General features: G+C 31.4%; 1 protein-coding gene across 2 annotated transcripts in view; it reads left to right on the forward strand.

The window, feature by feature from the left end:
• Positions 1–25,797, forward strand: part of LOC108908670 (oxidative stress-induced growth inhibitor 2) — a 57,379-nt gene extending 31,582 nt beyond the window's left edge. For both annotated transcript variants that reach the window (XM_018712780.1, XM_018712781.2), the window contains exons 3-6: positions 16,668–16,733; positions 17,935–18,209; positions 21,404–22,501; positions 25,278–25,797. In XM_018712780.1, the coding sequence (XP_018568296.1) occupies positions 16,682–16,733; positions 17,935–18,209; positions 21,404–22,501; positions 25,278–25,676 (1,824 nt within the window). In that variant the 5' untranslated portion in view covers positions 16,668–16,681 and the 3' untranslated portion in view covers positions 25,677–25,797. The remainder of the gene's footprint in view (positions 1–16,667; positions 16,734–17,934; positions 18,210–21,403; positions 22,502–25,277) is intronic.
• The last annotated feature ends 2,029 nt before the right edge of the window (positions 25,798–27,826 follow it).

Here is a 27,826-nt window from a genome sequence, read left to right on the forward strand (position 1 = left end):
GAAAAATGGCGTACATATTTAACCTTTTATATATTCCTTTTTTTTACTTACCTAAAGAAGGAAACTTTTCGCCTCTCTTCACCAACTCGATCACTTCTATTTATACAATGTTTTACAATACACTTGCCCATGATAAAACGTCTAATTATCGAAATCACGGCGATGCGTAAACGTTAAATGCTAGGACACGACTGAGCGCTGGGCCCCAAATCAGGCTCCAAAGTGTTTTCACCAAAGTCGCTCTATAAGCCAGTCTAGGTGGTCTATGGTGCAAACGGTTTCTTTCTGAAAAGCAGTGTAATTGGAGGGGTACAATAAAAAAATATGTTAAAAGTAAAAATTTATTACATTTCTAAACGGTTCTGTAAACTCTAAAGCATACTAGAAAAAAAAAGTATACTTGTCGAAATTCGGTAGCACGAAAAATGAAGTTGCACAGAAGGAAATGGGGGACAATTTCAGTATCTACTGTAGTATTTCGCATTTGCACATTTATTTAATTGTGCAGCTGTTTTGTTTTGTATGTCTCCGAGTCTGTTTCCTAATATTTTTCTGTTTTGATCACTTTTTTTAAGCATTCATCTCCATCAGCAATTCAGTCCATTCAACAATTGTTTATTTTAGTAATGGTAGTGTAGTAGTTTGCAAAATCTCAAATTAGTTAATAATAGATAATTAATAACCATAATCTGTTTATTTTGATTTTACTTTTTTAAATGTTAGTTTACAACAAATTGAAACAAATAAATTAATTTTTTTTTCAATTTAACTGTTGTGATACGTAAGAAATTAAAATTATAGTCTTAAATGCAAATACTGTTGGTAGCTAAATGTCTTCAGCTCATTCAATGGTCAGATCCTCTTTCAATTTAATATTTTGTTAATGTACCGCTTGTGCCGCTTTATGTGAGCAAAAAAATGCAACTTCATTTTTCTCGAAAATGGTACATGCTACTGAATTTCGACAAGGATACCTTTTTTTTTGTAGTATCCTTTAGAGTTTACAGAACCGTTTAGAAATGTAATAAATTTTCACTTTTAACATATTTTTTCACATGGAACCATAAAATATATACGTATAATAGGGACGTAATAATAAGTACCAGCAGTTAATAAAAGTTAACAAAATAATAATTTCTAACTCATAAAGAAAGCGATTGTAGAATATAATTAACAGTTAATAATAATTCCACTAATCCGCGTCGCTATACAATAACATGTACATGTTTGCTTCTGATTTGAAGCTTCGCATAGATCAATTTATCTGATACGTATCTAGCGACACCCTAATGCCTGTCCTGGTGTGCCGGTGAATAATCCAGCTTTTTGCTGAAGGACGTTTGAAGCTTTGCTTGGTCGAGTGTATGGCGCATGTTTTTTTGGCAGTCAGTAGCATTGTGTATCGTGAGCATAGAGCGGCACACGGCTTGACCATAGAATTAGTTTATTTCTGCTACTACAACGCATATTGTCGCTTACTAGCATAATATAGATTACTACTGTTTATTTATTTAATAGTCGTCACAAATTGTCCGATGTAAACTTATAATAAAGTATGTCGGTTTTAGTTAGAATGTTTTTTTATTCTCCGTATTTATTAAATTTATTCTTCTACTCGTCTTAGTGCTAAAGGATTAAACTACAGCAAAATCTTGCACATTTTAATTTGTTCTTATTTTTATCGATCGTATCAATCGCCCGGTCAAAATGTGAAATATAATTTGTATAACGCCAATAACTAACGCATTTATAGATAACCTCCTGTGGTGTCAAAGTAATCGCGTAGTAATTTGGAATGTTAATTTTCCATTTATTAATGAACCGTTTAGCAGTTCTAGCATAATAATAGATTGTTACTGGAATTATTCCACGAGGAAATTTACAGTAGCGATTCCTAAATATAAGCGTTATTTCAAAAGTCGTAGTTTTTGTAATTTATATTGAATTATAGAAATGTTTGATATACATATCTTAAAGTAGAGATATATTTTTTAATTTTTAAATTTTACATGGTTAACAATACTAGTAATATTTCTTCTAATTTCCTAAATGTCGTTATGCACAGAAATATTTGTTTGTTATTTCACACTGAATGAAAATCGCATAACTTTTAAGTTTGTTTCTCAGAGGCGGCGCGTGAACATTGATTGAATGTGTTCTGCTTAGGGTTGTTACATTTGTTGAATTGAATTCCGGGATATTAAGTGCCCGGAGTCTCTAAATGGCGCCGCAGGCGAAAAATTTTCAAGGTCACGCGTTTTCCTGGCACTTCTGAATTTCAAGGAACAATGAATTTATAAAAAAATATCACCGTCTTATTATTTAAACGTGTAGAATCCATTCCTGGAGCATAAATTTATCAACGTCGATCTTATGTACATTGATTGAAATGTCACAGAGATTTCTAACAATTTCCATAAAGGCGGTTTTCCACTAAACGGACAAAACAAAAACAAAACACAAACTTGTCTCGAATAAAACAAAACTGTAACTTTTCGCAAACTTTTTGAAGACTGGCGTGTTTTGCGACAGTTGGAGTTTTGTTTTTCGGGTCCCGCTCGAAAGCCGTCACATCAAAAGGTTTCGACGTGTTTTGAAACTCAAGTCTGTTTAGTGGAAACGGTCGTGTTGTGTTTTATATTTAAGTGATCCAACCCAATATCTATGTTGGCGTTTTCTTCTTCCCAAAAATAATAGTTTAATCATTAATGAATTATAGCTATTAAAAAATATATAGGTGTACGGTTAAAGTGTTTACTTGGCTAGGATACAAAGTAACTAACCAGGGTGCAAAAAAATCATGATTTTTATTTCAAAATAAAAAAAACCGATTTTTTTTATTTAAATCAGATTTTTTTTATTTAAATCAGATTTTTTTGACTTAAATCAGATTTTTTGTTTAAATCGCATTTTCTAGTAATTAACGTCTTATTTCCTGAACATTTCCACAGCGTTGCATAAAAAAATAAAACAAAATAAAATTTTCCAATCGAATGGTGGATATCTCACAAGGATGTATTTGGAAACAATGGAGATTCGATAATCAAAATTACTAGGCAACTTCTGGGAGCTGTGGCATCATCGGCGTCGGTGGAAAGAATTTTTTCTTCGTTTGGATTAGTCCATTCTAAATTGAGGAATTGATTGGGAGTAGAGAAGGCAGGCAAATTCGTGTTATTGTTTAAACGTTACAACAGCAAGTGTAATATTTTATTTGATGAATAACTATTAGGTATATTTGTGTTATATGATATATTAGTTTTATACCTTTTACATTTATTTTTTGTTATTAAAAATATTAAAATATTACAACAGAAAGTATATTATTTTATTGATGAATAGATATTAAGTTTATGTGTTGAATGAATCATATTTTATAGTTTTGTAACTTTTTACAGTTATTTTTCGATTTAATAAAAGCGTTTAAAAAAGTTGATTTTTTTAAATTTATTCCCATGTTTAAAATAAAAAATCAACTGATTTAAATCACGATTTAAATCTTGATTTAAATCAAATTGATTTAAATCTTTGCACCCTGTAACTAACTAACCAAGTAAACACTTTAACCGTACATATACCAAGAACTCCATCGATGGATATATGAGAAACCGCTCGAAGGATTTTTTTGAAATTGGGATGGTGTGTTACGGACTGTGGAGCCTACCAAGCTAAAATATTTTCAAGGTCATCGTATTTCCGGTTATACCGGAAATTGATGCTAATTTTCTTATTTTAAATGGAACCCCCTGTATATTATTGCAAAAAAATTAGGGGTTTCCATTTAAAAATGTCGAGTTTTCCACATATTCTGAACTTCATATTCGATAAATTTTGTTTGACCACCCTGAATAAAAATTGGAAAATTTTCATGTTAAATTCGATAAAGTAGGTCTTGCTCTACAAAATGTCCAATTTGCACAAACAAATAAACCGGAAAAACTAAATTTTGCATCTGTCAATTTTTGTTAAAAAATCGAAATATCTCGGGAACGGTCAATCCTAAGTATGGAGTATGTTTTCAACTTAAAAATGGATGATGTTTCCAAAAATGCAATAATATACAGGGGGTTCCATTTAAAATAAGAAAGTATCGACTTCCGGTATAACCGGAAGTACGATGACCTTGAAAATATTTTAGCTTGGTGGGCCCCACGGTCCGTATCACACCATCAAAATTTCAAAAAAATCCTGAGCGGTTTCCCAGATATCCATCGATGGAGGTCGAGGTGGGACACTGTAGACACTTACTTTTTTTCTAAGGACTTCAGTATAAACCAGCCATAACTAAGAATAAAAAAATATTCTCTAAACATGTTGGTTGGTTATTGGAAAAATGTGTTCTGATTTCCTCGCGACAACCAGTGGAAAAGGACCGAAAACAAAAACAAAACTCGAACAAAATGTAGTCAGCTTGATGGAAACAAGAGTTTTGGGTTTGTTTCAGTTTTGTTCTTGTTTTTCAGGTTCTAGAAAACACAATCAGGACATAAACTCAACTGTCCGTTTAGTGGAAAACCGCCATAAGACAAGAACTTTAGCTGTAATATTATTGCTTAAACAAAATAAATTTAACCAAGGTATAAAAACTGTTGTATGGAATGCGATAAAACTGGCAATTTATTTTGCAAAAACAATCAAATTATCGCAGTGAAACGATGAACACTTTTTTGATACCAACGACTCCATCGATAGCTCGGCCTCTGTTTACACCCGTTGGTGCATGCCTATTTAGAAATCTCTATGCAGAAAGATGTGCAGTTCGCTTACACTTTTCTTCAGAGGCTCTACAGGGTGTCCCACCGGGAACTGTGTCGATCGATATCTAGGAAAGTACAGCTCCGAAAATTTGGCAACATGGGGCGAACACAACTAAAATATCTAGAACTTTCCGGCACTTCCGGTTATACCAGAAGTTATACCGGAAGTCACCAACTTCGTTATCTTAAATGGAACACCCTATATATTATTGCATTTTCGGATTCTACGTGAAATTTTAGGGTCACTTTATTAATATTCCCTATGGCTAGGAGTAATAGATTTCGAGATATTAATTTCTAAAGAAAAAAATTGACAGATGTAATTGTCCGCGGAGATGCTAGTAACTCTTTTCGGGAGCGTGATATCAAACTGATTTTTGGTATTCGTAAAGAACTTGGACGACGCTAACTTATGGTATATCTTTAAATTCAAAAATATTATACCAAGCGTTTCATTTTCGCTGTTACATTTTGGCAAAGTAAAACAGCTATAACTTTCTTTGCTTAAATGGAACACCCTGTATTTTATTGCTCTGTCTTGGACACATTGAAATTCTCTTTCAAGCCATATAAGTATTGTGAGGGTTGCGATCACTACTTTTGGAGATATTTGCAAATTTCTACTATTTTGGCAGTTTTCATCATATCTGATGTTATCAAAATTGCCTTGGACATAAACTAGTCAAAAATAACAAAATTGGCTTGGCTTGTGTCAAATATTGTTGTGTGTTGTGTTACTACTAAACTAAAATATAAACTAATTATAAACATCTATAATTCTAATTTATGCCGGCGCTCTTAAACTACTCAAACGAAGATTATTTTAATTTGTTTATTATTTATGGACAATGTGACAAAGTTTTAACAAGATCTTGCGATACATTTGCTGCTCAATATCCGCAAAAGCGGAAGCCATCATCGAATATCTACTGTGAAACAAATTATTGCAAATTTTAAAAACTTTAGTTCCGTTTAGAGTTCGAGATATTTTAGTTGTGTTTGCCCCAGACATTGTCATGTCAAATTTTCCAAATTTTCGGATGTGTATTTTCCTAGATATCGATCGACACAGTTCCCGGTGGGACACCCTGTATATATTAGCACCATATCCATTAATTCATTGATGGGCCATTTTAGTGTTTATTTAACTTATTAATACGCACCACAGGTTAACTATCCTTTCAAAAAAGGATCACAGTCAAAACAAGAATCTACAAAAATAACTGACTTGAACATTTGTTCACTAATAATTTTCCCAATTAGACATGTTTCCGAATTGGAAACTACAACTAAAGTAGAACTGTGATTACCTGTGAGCAATTTTCTGTTTAGTACAAAAGACGGGACAAAGAAACAGAAGACGCGCCATCTACGGCCATAAATATTCATCTCTTTTTATGTGGTATGTAATTCCAGAGGTTTTAACAATCTTGATTAATATTAAATGATTATTGATAATATCTACCATTAAGAATTACTAATTTTAAAACTCCCTTTCCTGAATTTCTGGAAATTGGTTCAATTTGTCAAAATCTCTAGATAGATTTTTAAGTTTTAGCATAAAAATATAATATCTATCATTCCTCTTTAAAGGGGCATATCTCCTTTATATATCTCCCATTTTGGGGAAAAGGTTTATAAAAAAGGATACCCTTATTTTTTTGATGTATTATCCGTTTAAAAATAGTGAATCAGATTTTAATGTGGAACGATTTACATCTTTCGTTGAACCTTTGCCAATGCAAGACATACGTGTGTCATCAAGAATGTTTAAACCCAAAGATTGCTATGTATTGCATATAAATCAATTATTGTTTGTAGACGTGCTGCATTTTTTTAAATGAGAATTATTATTATTGATAATAATAATGTTTCAATTTACTATTCATTGCAATATTGTAAATAAGTAAAACATTTTTAAAATTAGTTTAAAGTTCGATATGTTAATTTGTTGTTGAATAAACAAAACTGTAATTAATAAAATTATTTAATTAGGGGTCAAGAAACTATAATAGAAGTAATAATACTGTGTCTTATGCAGAAGCAACCAAAAGTCCAAAAGGAAAATAATATGTGTGTCGCGATATGTTTTCAGACCTTTCGTAGCACTAACAAAGATAATTATTTTTTTCCGTAAATAGTTCTTGATGAAAGTAAACCATATAAATTTCAAATAGAACATTGTTAACATTATTCTTTGTTTACGACATGTAGGTGTTTACACTTTTGTAATGATTATTATATTAACATGTTTTGTTTACTCTCTTTCAGAGGCTATCAGTTCCTCATATTGTTCATAATTCTGGAAGCGAGATAAATGAAAAAGGAAATACTTTGTGTTTCATACTTATAAAATTTTTTTGTAAAATTGCACGCCGCTTGTTCAATTTTTCAGTCAAAATTTCATGGTATGACCCAATTGAGATGCAATTCTGCACTTTCCCTGACAGTCAGTCGGCCATTTGCACGCACCAGATCTTTGATTTTCTGAACATGGGAATCATTAGTTGAGGGCGATGGCCTTCCTGATCGAAGATCATCATCAATTGACTTTGTTGAAATGTGTTCGTGAAAGTTTTCCCCAGTTTAGAGCAAAATTTTGCGTTGCATCGTTGTTCCAGATAATCACACATTTCAGAAATCGTCACTAACTCTTAATCATGTTGCACTCAAATAACAATGTCACGAAAACTAAATGAGATATCAGATATCAACAATCAAGAAGTCAAGAACTAGAACAATACTCTGAGAGGGGATTTCAAAAATTCTGCTGAATTATGCAACTGTCGTAGCTAAATTCTGCTGAAACCTGCATTTTTTTTTAACTTATGAACACTATAAACACAATTAATAGAGAAAAAATATATTATATTATAAAAAATAAACAATATTCTTATTTTTAAGACATTATTTAATGTTTAAATGAATATAAATTTTCATTAACTATAAATGAGACTTATTTACTACATAATCATAACATTTTGTGCTATCATTTTCTAATTTTGATCTTAGTACACACATGGCATTAATAGAATCTAGACCAAGACGGTTTGGTTTTTGTTTTCATGTCAGTCACAAATGAAAATATCCTTTCTGCCTCTGCAATTGAATATAGCAAAATTAATACCAAATTTGCTAGTTGGCATAGATTTTTAAATAGAAATTCTCCGGGGATCGATTTTTCTTTTGCAAGCATACTCCAAAATTTATCTGAAGTTAATGAGCAAAATTTTTCAATTTCAGGTTTCTCAAAATGGAATTTTAGACTTCTAAGCTCAGATTCTATTCGATTTGAATCACACGATTTAAAATGTTTGTTGTAGGCAAATTATTGGCAATATACATATATTATATTTGACTATTTTTGTGACTACGTAAATATTCTTATTTTTGAATTAGTAATTTTTTTTTGATCTAATTAATAAAAAATATGCATTTTACGAAATTATTCTGCAACTCTGCAACGACCTTAAAAAATCTACTAAATGCAGAAAAATCTGCTGTGTTGGCAACACTGGTGACAGAGTAGGTTAGGCGCAATGCAATGTTGCCAACCGTATATCACTAAATATCGCCTTTAGCGCGTAATTCAAAAAGTTCGGTTATTTTCTGAACAGGCTTTTTATAATTTGCGAAATTATACCATAAGCAGTTGTTACATTGGATGCTGCAATCTCTTGCTGAGTCCAATGCAACAATTGCTTAGGGTATAGTTTCGTATACTATGCGTCTGGCCGGCTGTTGTATAAACATAACAACAAATAAATGTATTATACGTTTCCAAAGCTGATTTTTTTTTAAACATTTCACAATTTTATAATAATCCATAATGTACATAAATACTTATTGCTAGTATATATGTACATAGATAACCTGATTTATTGTAGTCTAGTTTTTGGATATTTCAGAAGCTTGGTTTCAGTTCTGTTTTAAATATTCACCCTTAAATAGCTTTTCTTTTAGATTATTTTTTTTGCGTTGCTCAAGTATTGTATCGACGTTTCCAACCATCACATCAAATAATAATTAACATTAGGTGTGTGGGTTACGGGTATCATCAGTGAATTGAAACAGCTTAAAAAAGGTTGTATAGTACGTTACCATGACATCCTCTATGACAATAATAACAAAATCGATCTTAATAGGAATATTTTAATATTTCAGGATCACTCGTTATTTATTACTTTATAGATATTTTATTGCAGGGGTATATGAGTATGCTAGGTAAATTTTAGGTTTTTATTTAGAAAGTTATCGCCTGAAGAATCGTGTAATGATTTTAGAAATCATAAACATGAATATTGTTGTTCACAATATTTTTTTTTTATTTATTCACCTGAAATCTTTATGAACTAGGCTAGGAAAACTGATTTAATGACAAATCTAAGTATATAAAAAAATGTGCCCTGATAATTTTTTTTATAAAAATATCGCATAAAACTTTTTTTCAATATAAATAGTTTGGTTTAACCGAGAATGAATAATATTAGATCGTAAACCATTTCCTATTATAGTTTCAGATGAAAATAATATTAATTTTGATCGGTTAACTTTTCTATTTAATTTTTTTTTATCTACGAGGATGATTCAATTATAAACTATGCAAAACCATACTTATCGTATCAACTTCGACGTCACCTGTTACGTGGGTGTTATACAATAATGAAAAAGTAATATTAACAGTTGGTAAAAGGAAGCGCAAAAAGCAAACGCCTAGGTGGGGAATTCTGGAAGGAAGCCTAGACAGTGGAAGTGAGAACAGCGCGGGGTGAAAAGTAAGACGATCGGTGCACGGTGAAAATATATAAGTAGTGAAAAATTAAAAGTGTTTAACGCGTATTAATTAGCAGGTAATTATTCTCTAAGTTCTTTGTTGTTAATTGTTCTATATAATCTTATGATTGTGATGATTATAGACGTTTCATGATAATAATTCTGTATATGTTTAGCCTTCATTGTATTATGCCCAGGGGCGTATATTTTTCTGACGTAAAATTGTTACAATTATTATTAAAGATTGCTCATTATTTATTACATGTTAAAATATGTATATATTGTCGTGACTGCCCGGATATTGGCAATAACAACTCCTTTTATTCACATTTAACTTGTTTTATCATGATTACATTGTTCGAAAACCGAATAATAAAGCATTTCTTGTGCTCACTTTATGTCATACGCATATAAGAGCTTTGTTGAATTTACTAACATTTTCGCCCGTAAGGAATGAATCTGTAAAGAGAATAATTAAATAACAAAAAAAAAAAAAGAATTGCTAAAACAGATCTTCCGAAATCTCAACTCATAGCTGGATTGCCTCCCGTTGGGACTCCAGTACCTTCCGGCCTTGCCGGCTAACTAACACCAAACCTCTTCAGTTTTACTTGGAAGTGTGTATGTCTAATTCGAGTAAGGGGTGACATTTAGTGAGACATTAAATGAGTCGAGCGTTAATTATCATTAGCAAAGGATCCTAATTTATGCCTTTTGTTAGCGGTTGTTTTGGTATTTATATTTGGGTAGTTAGAGCAACGATCGTGGGTTTCTCTGCCATGCTCTTTCCCCACAGGAGCTCTAGGTGAGCCTGGCACTATCATTTTATGTTAAATGGTTGTTAATGTTTTTGTTGTTTTTTCTACATATTTGTCACATGTTTAATTTGAAGACTGTTGTACAAAAATAATAAAGTTAGGTGTATTTACTCTGCTTTTGTTTTATAAAATTAAACCATACTTTCCCTCTTTAAAGTTAGTAGCCAGCGCCTTCCGGTCAATAAAAAAAAATAGATGTATACAACGTAGGGATTCCTCATGACGATCACATATTTCTGGCCACAACTACGTTTATATTTATTATTTTCTCGATCGAACCCAGGGTTGTTGTTATACTACAAAACGAGACACACTATGGAATTTGACACTCAATAGCAGTGATGCCAAATTTGGAGAGTTTCTCTAGTTCTAAGGGAAAATGCTCAAAATGTGTTAAGTTAGGCAAAGAGGGTACTAGGAATTTTGAGACTAGTATTTTAATTATAGTAAGATAATGCTTTAGATTTTTTTTTCTCTGTAAAAGGACAGTTCTCCTACATTTTTCGCCCCACAAAACAAACTAGGGATGTCGAGGAAATTTCTCCTTCAAGTCGATCTATCTGGTGTGTGTCTATTATATTTGGTCCATCCTCGCACGAACATCATTGTATAAATTGGGATGCATCATGACACTGAAGATTCCAGATGAGTTATAAACTATAACGCCAATGGCAATGATACTTGGTTTTTATTTTTGCTATTGAACTCGACATTGTTTAAATTAATGATTAATTTAAACATTATTATTGTCCTTGAATTCATGTGAACTTAACGAACTATATAATAGTACATACTATAAATGTATTTATTTCATTATAACTATGTTTGTGGTATTAACTTAATAGTTAGTACCACAAAAATTAAAAAAATTCTGCCAATATAATTTATCAGATAACCGCAGGTTTTTTTCTTGCATAATATTGTCGGTGTAGTGCATTTTTCGTAATAGTTTACGTTTTTTCTGTGTTTTATTTATAAGCAGCTACAAACAAAAAATATATTTTGCAGAAGAATGAAATTCCAAATTTTAATTTTAAATTGTCACCGCAACCTTGACGTAAATCCAATTATCTGGACCTTAGTCACACTGAAATATTACGTCTCAATTAGAGATTAACCCAATTATTTTTTAGTTATAAAGTGCTTATTCAGCAGTATTATGTTTATAATAGAAATGATAAGAACGTTTTAGAATTACAACTACTTAATTTATAATCTTGACTAAGATAAATACATGATTTAATTCATACATACATCAGTTTTGATATTGCTTATACCGAGTGAATAGCCAACACGAGCGCAAATTTTCTGCATATACATATTGAATATTATGTTGAAGTTACAGTAGTAGTTATCAAAGATATGGAACACAGATTATTAGTTATTGCTTCGTACACACAGTCTTTAGGGCAAATCATAGAAATAATTTGATTAAGCATTGCTGAAAAAATACGTAAATTTTTTCATTTCTCTCTTGTATGTTGCGCATTTAAAATTTTTGGCATGTCGGTTGATGAATTTTCTGATATTAAGTTTACGTTTAAACTGATATGCATTTTTTCTGTATTACTTAAGTTATTTCATAATTTTAGAGTAGAGATAACGGTTTACATCAGGGAATGTCAACAATTCTATTTTAAGCTTGATCAACTGTAAACACCATTAAAAATATTATGCGGAAAGGTATAACGCTTTTGTTTATAACTTCCCTGTGGTAAACTGGTAAACAAGATATATCCGTTGTTCCCTCTTATTGACGTTTTCTTTTTATTAATTTTGCGTACGCCAAAGAACTCGATAAATTAATCATCAAATAACGTTATTTTGAATTTTATTTACGTTTAATCATCAATATACATAATTGTTGCTGTTGATAACAGTAATAATTTCGCACTGATTTATTTATGTGAACTGGATTTAGTGTTCAATAAAATCATTAATATCAGCAATAAATTATAATTTATTGATGTTAAATGTTAAAAAAAAACTTAGTTTTGCCGGTTTCAGAACGTTTATTCGAATAAATGCGTTAGCGCCTTAACATGACGTTATAAATATGTAAAATATAGGAGTATTAATCGATACCATCCATATTTAGTTACCGTCAGGGGCGGCCTTAACCATTGCGAGGCCCCGGGCGGCAGATCTTTGTTCTTTGTCAAATGTACGTAAATCGAATGTACGAATAGATATTTCTGATGATTTAAGAGAAATGCAAAAGTTATAAATTTAGAGTTTTCAAATATTAAGTGATTTTTAAAAATTAACAAATACAAAGACGACAAATTTTTCATAATGATAAAATTAGGTACAAGATTCAAACATTTTTACAAGCTTTTATTTAACTTGCCTTGTTAGTACGAGTCAAATTGCAATTGGATTTTAAAACAGTTATCCCCAAACGATTGAGCTGAAATTTTGCATACACGTTTAGTTTGGATGACAATGCATGGTTAGCTAAGTGACGTCACACTAAATCCAATATGGCGGACTCCCAAAGATGGCGGACCAGTAATTTTGTATACACCCCTATGGGGTATGGGTATCAAATGTATAGGTTTGCTGAAAAGAATACGAAAATAAAATGACGTCACTAAAAGCTTGTTTTTAAAAAATATATATCTACATGGACTTATTCAGTTATGTTTTACAGTCAAATTATAAAAAATATTATCCACTGATAAATTNTATAGGAGTATTAATCGATACCATCCATATTTAGTTACCGTCAGGGGCGGCCTTAACCATTGCGAGGCCCCGGGCGGCAGATCTTTGTTCTTTGTGAAATGAACGTAAATCGAATGTACGAGTAGATATTTCCGATGATTTAAGAGAAATGCAAAAGTTATAAATTTTGAGTTCAAATATTAAAGATTTTTAAAAGTTAACAAATACAAAGACAACTAATAATAACAAAATAAGGTCCAAGATTCAAACATATTTTTATAAGCATTTATTTAACTTGCCTTGTTAGTACGGGTCAAATCTTGCAATTGAATTTTAAAACAGTTATCCCCAAATTTTGCATACACGTTTAGTTTGGATGACAATGCATGGTTAGCTAAGTGACGTCACTCTAAATCCAATATGGCGAACTACCAAAGATGGCGGATCAGTTATTTTTTATGCATCCCTATGGGGATATGGGTATCAAATGTAAGGGTTTGCTGAGAAGAATACGAAAATAAAGTGACGTCACTAATAGCTTGTTTTTTTAAATATACATGGACTTATTCAATTATGTCTAATCTCCCTATGTCTATAAAAAATTTTGTCCACCGATAAATTAATTGATTTTGTATCGATTATTAAATAAATCTAAATGCGAAATATTATTTAGGCACCTATTACTAGGTACTTATTAAGTATTAATATATTTACTATAAATTAACAAACTTTATTTTTTATCATGTAAGGATAAAATACAGTTTTAAATATAAACATTTTTTACTCGGCTTGTTGCGCGAGACCCCTGCAAGAGCGAGGCTCCGGGCGATTGCCATGCTCGCCGCCCCCTAAGGCCGCCTCTGGTTACCGTTTATAAAATCTGTTATGTATATTGGCATGCGTTTTATGTCGACTTCGAAAAATGGAAAATATGTCAAAGGTACCTACGTTCGTAAATTATAAATGCTGTGTTTAAATTCAGGTTTGTTAATTCATTGAGCGTATGAGCAAATAGTTTATTTTACTATAGAACTATAATAACATAAAATATTTTTAATGTAATATTGTTCCTAACACATACGAGGTCTGTTCAGGAAAATAAACGAACATTATTTTTTAAACTTTATACGTTAATTTTATACGTTATTGGTCCTTTTCTGCGTCAAAGTACTCATCTCCTCTATTTACACACTTTTCCCAGTGGTATTTCCATTTCGTGAAGCAGTGGATAACTTCATTTGAAATGGCAAAGCTGAGAGTGTGGGCACTCTGGTCTCTTTTTGCGGATTTTTTTCACTGTCCACGATTCACTGTTTCACCTTGGGCCAAGAATTCAAAATGTACAATTCCGTTAAAGTCGAAAAAACACTGACGTGCTTTCTTGGGGCGTGGCGATCCTTTGCCAATGCATTGTGATGATTTAACTTTTGTCTCAATATCGTATCCGTCAACCTAGCTTTCATCTCCCTTTATGATCCTTTGAATGGATACTTCATCGTCATCGGATTGTTCAGGGAGTTGCCGACAAACGTCCACACGATTTTCTTTCTGTCGTTCGGTCATCAAACGAGGAACAAATGTTGCTGCAACTCAATGCATGTTCAATTTGTCTGTCAAAATTTCATGTCATAACCCAATTGACATGCTATAATCTCTTCTGCAATTTCTCTGACAGTCAATTGGTGATTTGCACGCACCAGATCTTTGATTTTCTGAACGTGGTAGTCATCAGTTCAAGTCGAAGGCCTCCTGGTCAAGGATCATCTTCAATTAACTGATGACCACTTTCAAATCGTGAAAACCATTCGTAACATTGCGTATGACCCAGAGCATCTAAACTAAACTAAACTAAAAGTTTTCCTCAGTTTCACGCAAAATTTTACGTTGCATCGTTGTTCAAAAATCATCACTAACACTTGAACACATTGCACTCAAATAACAATATCACAAAAACTAAATCATCAATCCAAGAACATCTGGTTACAGAGGAGGTTATGCTCAACGCAATGCTACCAACTGCATATCACTAAATATCTTCATTAGCGCGTAATTCAAAAAGTTCGGTTGTTTTCTGAACATACCTCGTACATTGGCGTAATATATAACTTTTCTCAGTTGATCAAAATATGTATAGTTACCAATACCAGAAGAGTGACATTGTCTTCGATGATGATGGAATTATTAAAAATGGGATTGAAAGACTTAAATAGAGTAGGATCTTTTGCTTTACATAGACGGTAGATAAAAATCGTGCATTTTTTACGGATGATTCAAGTTGAACCAATCGAAAAATACACGTGCCTTCAGCTCAGTGAAAATTTGTAAAAACACTCATATTTCCTTATTGTATAAATAACTAGCATTGAAAGCGATGTAATTTTGGTTACTTGAACTTTACTTTCAAATTATTGGCACAAATCCAGGGTCATTTGCATAAAACAGTGGAAAAACAGTGAAAAAATTGGCGCATTACTTAATATACGAAAGAACGAATAGATAGTTCAGGGTTTAAGCAGTGGCGGATCTAAAGGTTGGGATGAAATTCTATTAGGTTAACAATTTTCTTAAGAGGATTAATTAATTATTTAAGAATATTTTTTTACGTTTTCTGACTCCACGGTTAAAAATAGAATACAATAGAAGATCGCTTCTGGATTTTTTTAATATTGAATTATTTATTTCTTATAATTTCAGTCAGTACATACTTATAAACTACATTATAATGTTTTCAATTTACGAATAGTTCAATAATTATGTATCAGCAATGTTTTATAACGCCTTCAGAAATTTCAAGGCAAGCTAATCTTCTGAAATATCTCCGTCATTGTGCACTGTCTGTCAAATTTTGAATTAGATGTGTCTCCTGTTTATATAGCAGCTGTTCATTGTATTTGAAATTGTTCCAATACATTTATTACTTTATAGTGACAGTATAGATTTTGTACAATGATTACAAAGTTGCTGTAAAGAATGTTAGTAACTTATGAAAATTTGTAATAACTGTATGCAAATGACTACACAGTGCAGAACAAATTTATTTTTAAGATTCTCTTTCATTTTAGAAATCCATTTTATTTTTATAAAGTTCATTTAAAATAACATTATGTTAAAAGACGAAAATATCACTTAAAGAACAACAAATCAGCAGTTTTACATTTAGCTAAGTTAATATTTTATAAAGCTTTTCCTCAAGTTGGTTTATTAGTTAAACGTAAGTCATATAAATGTGCTTTTAAGTTATTACAAACTATCATCATTGATTTATTGCACTTAAAATTTTTATATCAAATTGCCAATGTTTATAAATATGGTTTTAAAGCTATATCTTTACTAAACAATTGCATTTATATTTATCTCCTTTTGCCATTTTTTAAGTAGGTACTACTATAGGTATATTAAAGGCAATATATCGTCATTATTTTCATATAACATTATTCTTACAACATATCATGGGGATATAAAATGTTCAATTTATTTGTTTCACAAATGTATATAGTTACATATTCATCGTTCTGTAAAGACAGATTTAGATTGGAGTATATTTTAAGTAGCATATCAATGAATTATTAATTAAATTAGTTAAATTATGCCAATTACTTATTTTTTTACAAACCAGTTTTTCGATATTTATATTTATTGTTTTTTTTTTCAGAAAACAGGCGAAAAATGAAGAGTGGTAGTGCAGAAGATTCAATTTATAAGGATGTGGTAGTAATTGGTAAGTCAACAATTGCTGCTTAAAGTTAGACTGCAAACTTCAAATAGTAGGATTTTTTTATTCAGGTTGCATGGAGTATGTTCGGAATGAATTTAACTTATTGCGTCCTTTTCTTTACATGAATCACTATTTTTTTTGTATAAAATATTACGCAGTAGAATTGTGTGTGATGTAACATTTTTGTAAATTGCGTATTAAATATAAGCACCTTCAGTTTTATTATAGATTAAACGCGCTGATAAATTTTATAAAAAAAAACTATTTTGCGTCGTTTTTAAAAGCTGATAAAAACTATTTTATTTGATAAGTACCCATCGTTATTTAAGTAAACAGTGCCGCTACTTTATTAATTCACGTTTTACATGTTTGGAAAATTTATTATTTGCATTTTATTTAAAATATTTTATTTGTCGGAAGTATAGTAACATCTTCAAATATAAAATATCTTCAACAAATAACTATTTGCATAAATTATTGATGACGGGAAAGTTACAAGAATTGAATAGAACGAAAAATGGAACAGGCAGCGATTGAGCTTTATTTTCTGTTAATGCCACTCAGTTAAGAAATAGAAAAAGTTGCTTTCTCTAAAGTTGGAAGCATATGCGGCCAGAATCGAGTCAATCTTTGTTGAATAGGGAACAAATTATGACGTAGCAACTATTATTGTCCGATCCTACATCCAGTACATCGTTTTTAAAGGTAATTTTATTCGTTACAAATATATACATACGTATATATACAGGGTGTTTCATAATGATGTGGAAATATTTTAAGGATGTGTTTAAAAAGTAATTTTTGGAGGGGTACTTCCAATATATTTTTTTTATTTGAGCCGCCCCTGAGAAAATATTCAAATCTCAAAATGGCCGAAAAAATTAGATTTTATTTTTTTTTTCACGAAGAAATACGTGAATGAGTAAGTGGAAACCTTTTTTGAAATTATATCAAAATCTGGATGGATTAGATAAATCACGTACTTGTGTTTTATTATTTTTTTTTTGACCAACCTTTAGCACTTACTATTTGTGTTTATAAATTATGTTATTTACAATAACCCCAGTCCACTTGAAAAATTTTAGTTCGTTTTTGATCATTTTAAAAATATTTTCTTTAAATTTTTTCTGCTTAAAGCCATAAGCTAGAACCAATTTCAGTTGAAAAGAAATGAGCACTAAATCACCTATTTTTTTGTTTACAGGGAATGGGCCCAGTGGAATCATGCTATCATATATGCTGTCTGGAAACCTACCTTATATAATATCGGATGCCCATCCAGACGAAATGCTATCTGCCAGGCTTAAACCTATCGTCGGAGAATGTTTACTTCAGCAGGACCTGGAATATCTTTCGGCAGGCTTAGAGGGCAGATCAACAAACCAAATTTCTCTACTGATGGATGCCTTGTTGCATCCTTGCGCCGATATTGGGTTGGAGATGGAACCGCTTGTCGAGTTTAGGAAAACTGGCATTGAGGTATTAAAAATTCTTTATTTTCTAACAAATTTTGAACTATTAAAAAAAAGTTTTTTAAATTTTCTTTCTTTCTGCTTGTTGTTTCTTTTTATGTTTTTATATTTATTAAATTAATTCATTACATTATTTGTACGTAACTCATGTATTAAGTATTTTATCAATAAATTCTTGATAACAATAAATTATCTAATGTTTTATCACTTGTATAATTAATTAAATATAAAATTACCATTATTGCGAAATGTTTTTGGCAAAGGAATGAGTAACTACGAAATAGAATTTGAAGTATTTTTACTCTTGTTTATCTTCTCTAATTAAGTAGATCTATTGCACTGTTCAGATTAATTTCTTGCATCAGGTGGTGTAACACCTCACAACGTTTTTATCAGTCGTAAATTAAAAAATAAGAAGTGAATGATGATAACCATATATAAATTGTCAAGTATTTTTTAACAAAATGTGATTATGAATCAATTTTTACTGATTATATCATTTCAATTATTAAAATTGTTACCGGGCTGTTATTCTGATAATAAACTAATGCAAAAAATTAAAGGGTCAAAAGAATTTCCTAAATTTTTCCGTGATTTTTGACAGACTGTATTTAGGTGAGAAATGGTCGTATCGGGAATTAAAAATAAACATTTTAAAGTTCTAAGGTTCTAGTTTTTAGATCTTTCGGTCGAAATTTTTTAGGAGCTGCGGTTATCATGCAATTCTAAGAAATTTCGGGACAAAAAATAAATTTTTTTTTCTTCATCAATTACACATTTTAAAAAACAGGAAAAAAGGGTAATTTATGTTTTTTTTAGAAAATTGACAGCTAAATTAGAAATATTCACGAAATAACTTATGTTAAGCATGACTTTTACAGTTCAATATACCCAGAAGAACCCTGTGAAGTTTCATCTCGATCTAGCGAACCGTTTCTGTTTCAAACAAAAAATTAAAGTCACGTTTTTCGAGTTTAAACATTTCATAATCATGATTAAAATGGAAAAAAATTTTCTCGCTCTGTAATCACTTAAAAAACAGTTTTTTTCAAAAATTCTAAGGTTATTTGCGGTAAAAATGTGAGAAATCCTCAAAAAAATTTTATTTTCTAATTTAGTCATGATTATGAAGTTGTAAGTTCAAAAAACATGACCCATTAATTTTTTTCAAACGTTTGAAACAAAGAAACGGTTCGCTAGATCGAGATGAAACTTCACAGGGTTCTTCTGGGTATATCGAACTGGAAAAGTCATGCTTAATATTAGTAATTTCGTGAATATTTCTAATTTGGCCGTCAATTTTCTAAAGAATCATAAATTACCCTTTTTTTCCTGTTTTTTTAAAATTCGTGTAAAAGATGAAAAAAATAAAATTTTCCGAAAAGTTGCGGCAGCTTGTTACAGGAAATTTATTCAAATTTTCCCAACTGTCCTTCAATTCTCTGTACGACCATTTGTCGCCGAGATATCGATGAAACAAAATCCTTTTCCATTAAAAGTCCGATATTTCGATGAAAAATGGTCATATCGAAATTAAAAAAAAGGAAATTGAAGCTGAATAAACAAGCTATCTGGTCCACGCAATGTTTTTGCTGAAAAAAAATTTCCAAGTCCGTGGACTCGGAATAAAAAAAGAAAATTTGCAAAATTTTTTTTGCACGCTATTTCTTAAATTTCGACCGAAAGATCTAAAAACTAGAATATTATAGCTTCAATATGCTTTTTTTTAATTCCTGATACGACCATTTTTCACCTAAATACAGTCTGTCAAAAATCACGGAAATATTTCGGAAATTCTTTTGTCCCTTTAATTTTTTGCATTAGTGTATAATAATTATACACATGTGGATTTTGTAAAATGTACTGCGATTTCATTTATATTTTAACACTTACGTATGTATAAAGTTTATTATGAAAAAAAGAAATACGTCATAATTTATTTTAAAATTTAGACCTTTAATGAAACACTGTGTATTGTTATATATTTGGATATTGTGCCTTTCTAAAATTACAGTGACGAGTTTATTTTTAATAATAAGATAGATATTGCCAAAAGAATGTGTATATGATCGTCAATTGTTAGGCAACACATCATACTCTTTTACTCTCTTCACCATATTTCCATATTCATAATTGAATAGCACTGTAGTCTTAAGACAATTTTCTATCTGTTATGAAAACTATACAGAGTGCTGAATTTAAAAAAAAAATCCGAAAAGCAAATAATTTTTTTTTCATTCAATAATTGGAGGGCTCAGAAGCCAATCAGTGTTAAGTCACTTTTTGTGACATATTGAAGGTTTCTTCTTATAGTTGAAATGTATGAAATGTACAGGGTGTTGCGGTTAAATGTGATACAAGCCTGTAGCTTCTTTATTTTTTGAGCCATTTAAAAAAACTTTTTTTAGAATGTAGGATAAAAAAACTGTCTAACTGTAATGCTGCTGTTTTTATTAATGCAATTCACGGCCAACTGGGACGCGTTTTTTTATATTCTCATTCAGCATCCCTTAAAATGTCTTGTCGCCAAGTTTCATCAAATTCAATACATCTTCAGACGAGCACTAGTTGGCTGTGTATTGCATTAGTAAAACACAGCAGTATCGCAGTTAGATAGAGTTTTTTTTACTCTACATTCCAAAATAAAAAATTTTTAAATCGGTCAAAAAATAAAAAAGTTACAGGCTCGTATCACATTTCGCGACATCATGGAGTGCTCTCCTGAAGATGTATCGAATTTGATGAAACTTGGTGGTAAGACGTTTTAAGGGATGCTGAATGAGAATACGTAATCTTTTTTTTAGAAAAAAAATCGCTAATACCAATCAACTGTTTTGATGTCAATAAAACACGTTCTAGTTGGCTGTGAATTGCATTAATAAAAACAACAGTATCACATCACAGTTAGTTTTTTTTACCCAAATAAAAATTTTTGAAATCGGCCAAAAAATAAAGAAGTTACAGGCTTGTATCATATTTAAGCGCGACACCCTGTATATATGAAATATTTGAATGTATGAAATGTTATATCGATAAAAATAATGATTAGTACCTATCTTTACGGGAATCTTTATTTTATTACAAGTTCTACAAATACTTAGCCTGATTGGTTTCTGAGCCCTCCAATTAATACTTGTTAAACTGTTGAAGAAATTGTTTCTTAGCAAATTGATTTTCAATTGATATAAACATTTTTTTTAGATCGATCATGTTGTATTGGGTAAAGGCCCACCCGGCGGATCGTGGCATAAGATGGACCCACACATACTCACGCTATCCCTTGGCAGCTGGATGGCTCTACCCACACTACCGTTTCATTCCAGAGATTCGGGAGAGAAACGGGCCTACGCCTGCAACGTGGCGAAATATTACATGCAGTACACGGAACAGATGGAACTCGTCAAATATTTCAAAAATAGCGTTATTGTGTCTTCGGTGAACTTGATAAATCAAAATCCGATTCTTTGTCAGGGCTTCACGGAAAATAGCCGGCTGACGAACTACGACGACTTGAACAAGATTGACTATGATATTATGCCAAGGGTTGAGATTATTTCACCAGATAGGGAGCAGAACTTCGAGGAGTACAAGACTTGTTTTATTTCAAACGCCATAAATTGTTTAAGGTTAAGGGGTAATAGGAAGAAGTCTCGCTGTAAAAGAACTAGAGAAAAACTATTCGATAACAGCCCCACTAGGAAAATAAGAGAAATAATGAAGTCAGAAAATGATCCATTCCTTAGTTCTAGGTTGTCGAAGCACGAGAAAAATAGATCGGTTAGCTTCTGCTGTGATTCAAGTAATGTTTGTGATAATCAGTATAGTAGGTCCTTCAATGAAAATCGGGTAAACCCCCGTTCTTTAAGCTCTTGTAGTCTAGATTTTACCAACAAAAGGGTGCCTTTTTCTTTAAACTATTCAAGCTGTGATTCCGCTAAATGGGTTGTGAATGTTTTCGACAAAGAGACTGGGGAGAAAATCACGTATAAATGTAAATACTTAGTGTTAGCTAATGGTGGAAATGACTTACCGAACCGACTGGAGATCTCAAGAGAGAAACCAGATCCTGATTGGCTCTTGTACGATTTGAGAAGTTTGGAATCCAGGTTGGATTCTTATATATTCGGCAAAAGAAATGAAGAGGTTTTGCCGGTTCTAGTGGTTGGTGCTGGCTTGAGTGCCGCGGATGCCGTTATTGCTATAAGGGCCCGGAACATACCAGTAATTCATGTTTTCAGGAACAAAACTGCCGATTTAAATAAGCACTTGCCTGAAAACATGTATCCAGAATATCACAAGGTAATTTCTTTTAAAGAAATTGAATTTCCATAAAATTAAAAAAAAATTCAATTCTAAAATGTCAATAAAATTTTACTTTATTTTAAAGGTATTGAACAGGAATTCTGTATCTCACTGTTAACAGGTGAAACAGAATGTTATATTTTAATGTAATCTTCATATTATTTTAATAATGTTTAATTTTACCGAAATTTAATTGCCAACGTGAAGGAAATAAAATTACGTTTCCAAACAAAATTACTGATCACGTGGCTTGAAATCATCCTGGACAGTCGGCTATCTTAGCAGTTTCTATTTGGTAAAACCAAATTTTTATCAAAACAAGAAATTTGTATAATGCGATTAACCGAATTCAGTAGATCCGTCATTTACAAAAGCAATTTGCTTTTCTACGAGCGTTTTATAAACAGCTGATTTAATGTAATCACAAAATAACTACTCAAACTGACTTCATAAAATGAAGGAAAATTGCCAGTGTACATTAGGGTAGCCCAAAAAAAAACGATTTTTTTTTCGTGTCTTGTGAAAATATGGTAGTTTATCATGTTTTAAGAGCCCCCTCAAAAAATCAGCTCAAAAAAAATTTTTTTAAAGGTCGCTCAAGATTTTAAAAATTTCCAAAATCGTCAAAAATTTAATTTAAAAAAAAAAATTTTTTTCTCCTTATTTTACCATTTTCTAGGTTGAAAAAAATCTCGATTCTGGAAATTTCAAATCGATATTTTAATTTCTAAAGGTCACTCATAATTATTTTAACTTTCAAAGTAGTGTACTTATGTTTTCGAGCGACCTCTAAAAATAAATTTCAACAAACTAATAATTTTTTTTATTGAATTTGATGAGCAAAAGAATCAAGTTCAATAAAAAAAATTATTAGTTCGTTGATATTTATTTTTAGAGGTCACTCGAAAACATTTACTACTTTTAAAGTTAAAATAATTATCAGTGACCTTTAGAAATTAAAAATCGATTTGAAATTTTCAGAATCGAGATTTTTTTACCCTAGAAAATAACGAGAAAAAAACTAAAAAAAAATTCAATTTTTGACAATTTTGGAAATCTTTAAATCTTGAGCGACCTCTAAAAAAAATTTTTTTTGAGCTGATTTTTTGAGGGGGCTCTTAAAACGATAAACTAACACATTTTCACAAGAAACACCCTAGTGTACATACACCAGTGGCGGCTCGTGACATTGAGAACAGGTGAAGCGTATTTATTAATTGATTAAAAAGAAAAAAAGCGCTGCAGGAAAAAATTTTCAAATTTTCAAGTTCAAACGGCTTTAAATTGAATCTTAGTTGCATTGCAATATTACCGAAAAATTGACGTTCGCGAGGATTTTTATTTAAACTATGTGGAATGAATGAGATTGGGGGAACTCAATATTGTCACCACGAATCACAAATGACGGATTCAAACTAAAATGTGTTTCGTGAACAGTATTAATTGTTCATAACAGATGTTCTGAATGCTACATAAAATATACGGAGATCTATGTAGTGTTATCTGAAATATCCAGGTTAGAATTTTGAAAAAATTTTTTCTCGAGAACCAAATTTTGTTGCATTAATTTTGGGACACCCTGTATATCTTCATACAGAAGTAGATATTTATTAGATAATTATTATTTAATCGCAATTAACTAATGCACAATTTTAATAAAAATTCAAAGTACCCGGCCTTAAAGTTAATTAATAATAATTAGGAATACGTACGTTATTTTCGCAAAAAAAAAACAATAAATTTCGCAAAAGTGAAAATCCAAAATTTCGCATTTATTCGCTAAAACCAAGAACAAATCTACAACTCAGCAACAGAATAGTAAAATTTTAAAATAAAAGAAATTCTCATTTTATAAAAATATCGGATAGTCTTACTGTTAGTTGAAAGCCAACATTGCTGTCGTTTCTACATTCTTCCAACAGCCTCGTCCTTCTGTCCGTGATGAGAATGTTGTAGGTGTTGAAAAATCACTCCACATCAACACTATTTAAAGTCCATAAACTTTGAATTGCCGCTTTTGCAAAATTTAGATGAATATATTTAGTTGCCCATAAAACGTGAAGAACATCGGGAGTGTCTTTTGTTATCTGCTGGAGTTAAGAGTTGTCAATGAATGTGAATATATCCATCAATAATCTCATCTTGTGGGATATTTTAAAAAAACGGAATAGCTACAGAGGGACAAAATAGTGTACCAAAGTGTTGGTAGGTGTCGTTTGTTTCATTCAATTTCATATGAAGGATTAATTTATTCAAGCTCTCTCAGATTTTGCCGGAAGCGCATCACTTCGCGTTTATTTCCATATTTCGCATTTATTCACATTTTTTTCATAACTTCGTATTTATTCGTACTTATTTCGTAAATACGAAAATTACGTATCTCTAATAATCAATGCATTCTTGGGAACTAAAATGATCAACTTTATAGAGTCGTTAGTGTTGCCGTTTTGTAGAGAAGATAAATTTAAAAATGTCACAGTTTGCTGGTTATTTGCTATTTCTGTTATACCAGAAAATAGATATAATCTAAAGTTCTAATTCTTAAATAATTTAGTTACAGCTGTTAAATGTTAAAATTGTTTGTCTTTGTAGAAAACACTTTTTTATGAGAATGACGTCCTAAATACCTTTAAAATAAAATACCTTTAAAATAAAATGCCTTTGAAATAAAATACAGGAATTAATAATTAAAAGTTTGTAAGATAAAAAGAATGTCGAAGCAATGAGATATTTTTGGAAAAAATTGTTCTCATTTAGTTTTTTTCTTTTACAGGTACATCAAATGATGAAAGATGGGGGATCCACATATCCTCTTTACTCAGCCTACCCAGAACACACTTTAACTGATATCGACGAAAAGACACGTACTATAATTTTAACATCAAAGGATGGCATGAAGACCAAAATAAATGTCTCCTTTGCCGCTGTTCTCATTGGATCGAGACCGGATTTCTCATTTTTACCGAAAGACCTCAACTTAGGTGTTAAAAGAGATCAACCTATAGATTGCAAGACGAACCCCATGGACATAGATAGACTGACATATAGGGTGAATGGATGCGAGAACTTGTTTGCTGTGGGGCCTTTAGCTGGGGATCATTTCGTTAGGTTTATACCTGGTGGTGCTTTGGCTGTTGTTTCAGAATTGTATAGACAACCTAAAGATAAGTAAATGCACTTAGGATCTTATCATGTTTATTGTTAAATTGGTTTTACTTGTTGAACACTTTAAATTTTAACTTTTTTAACACAGACCGTGTTAACATTTGAAAGTTATATATTTTATTATGAGAACAAAGTAGTTTTTATATTATTTTATTTATTTTAATAAATGATTTGTTTTTAAAATTAGTGGTTTTTTATTTGTTACCGCAGGATACCTAACATACAAACCCAGAAAAATCTAAAGAATATTTACTTGGTGAAATTGCAGATTAATAACATATAATTTGCATATAAACCACAGTGGCAAAGCAACTGCAAGATCTATTAAATGTTAATTAAATTTATAATGATGCAACAGATTGAGCCTGCATACAAAAATGAAACGTATTTTAGATTTTACTTTTATAACAATAAAATTATATAGAATGAAAGCGACCACTGTCTGAAAAGCAAGTTTTTCTTTACCAAATTGAACAGATTTAAAGTCCGCCCTGTAGTGAAGTTTGCAGACTAAGTGTGCATGTAATTTTGGACAAAACGATTTATGTACATCTGTTAGATTAGGCCAAATTAACCTCTTAAACGAATATGACGAATAAGTTCGCGATTTAAAAAAAACTTCGACACCGCTTATGACGGATATATTCGTTCATAAATTTTGATGAGCCTTAGCACAAATAATTTGTATATATTCACCTATGGTGGTTCATATAATTCCCCACCATTTCTTTACAATACATACAGTGTAGGAAAGCGCCGATGGTCTATCACAAGTTACGTGAGAACGATAAAGTAAGACATAGAAATCCATGCGATAGAGAAGGATGGCTATAATGAAGGTGTATCATAGTCAACGCCCATTTCGCCCTTCCACAAATAAGAAGTGGATCTTATTTGGCGAAACGGGCGGTGACAAAGAGAAGCCTTCATTATAGCCATCCTTCTCTATCGCATGGATTTCTATGTCTTACTTTATCGCTCTCACGTAACTTGTGATAGACCATCGGCGCTTTCCTACACTGTATAAAGCCAAGTTAAAAATTAGCCCCGCTTCAGTTTTTGAGAAGTGTTTCATGGTATCGCATCACAATGTCTAAGAGAAAACAAATTTCCGACGATTGTGATTCAAATGAAAGTGATATTTTACTCTCAGATGATGATATATCATTAGGTAGTTTGTTCGAAAGTAATTTTGCAATGAGCAGCGGTGAAGAGACTAACTCTGAATATGAAAATGAGAGAGATGACACTGCGCCGTTTGATGTACCGTGGACTGATAATGGCATTCGACGACCATATTTTCCATTCAGCGCCAATTCTAGTATTCAGGCGCCTGTTGCTGATCCTGATAATATTTTACAATTCTTCGAGTTATTTTTTGATGATCCTCTAATTAAACTAATTGTAGCGGAAACCAAGAGGTACCTAAGAAATACCTAGTGATTTCATAAGAAAAATAAATAGTACACCACCACTGTAATATTCATGTATTATCACATATTATCTAAGTATTACAAATACATGAATTGTAGGCAACCTACAGTGCATGTGAAGGAAGATGATGAAGGGAAGGGCGTCAGTTGTTCCGCATTTGGAGCACATATCACACATACCTTGTATGTGATATGTGATTTGGAGACAGTACATCTCTGTGAATTTGAATGTTTTTCATCGCTGAAAGCCATCAAGAGACTATTTATTTTTGCGTATTTCATTTATCATTATTGATTAGCTTTTTGCTGGTAGGTTACTTGTTAGGTATAATAAGTACTGTTTATGTGGTGGACACTCGCTCAACAAAAGTAACTCGCGGCGAATGATGTGGAATTGTGCATACCCTGCGACTAAAACGCGCCATTATTTGAGCATCTGTATAAATATGACCCCCACTCAAAGTTACACCCTGTATGTCTTTTCATTTTTAGAATGCCGATTATGTAAAACACAGTATAAACTAAGTATACAGGTTTTACTTTTACTCATTTAGAAAAATGGAATCAAATCACCGGATATAAAATTAATATTATATTTATCCAGTAAAGGATTACAAATGCTTTTATAGTAGCTTCCTGAATTTTATTTGCACAGAATGCATCCAACAATGCGGAAGTGTAAAGAACTAAAGTCTTTGGCATGCTTGGCTGAACGCGTGTCGAT

Source organism: Anoplophora glabripennis, unplaced genomic scaffold (genome assembly GCF_000390285.2).
Source record: "Anoplophora glabripennis isolate ALB-LARVAE unplaced genomic scaffold, Agla_2.0 scaffold162, whole genome shotgun sequence".
Lineage (NCBI taxonomy): Eukaryota > Metazoa > Arthropoda > Insecta > Coleoptera > Cerambycidae > Anoplophora > Anoplophora glabripennis.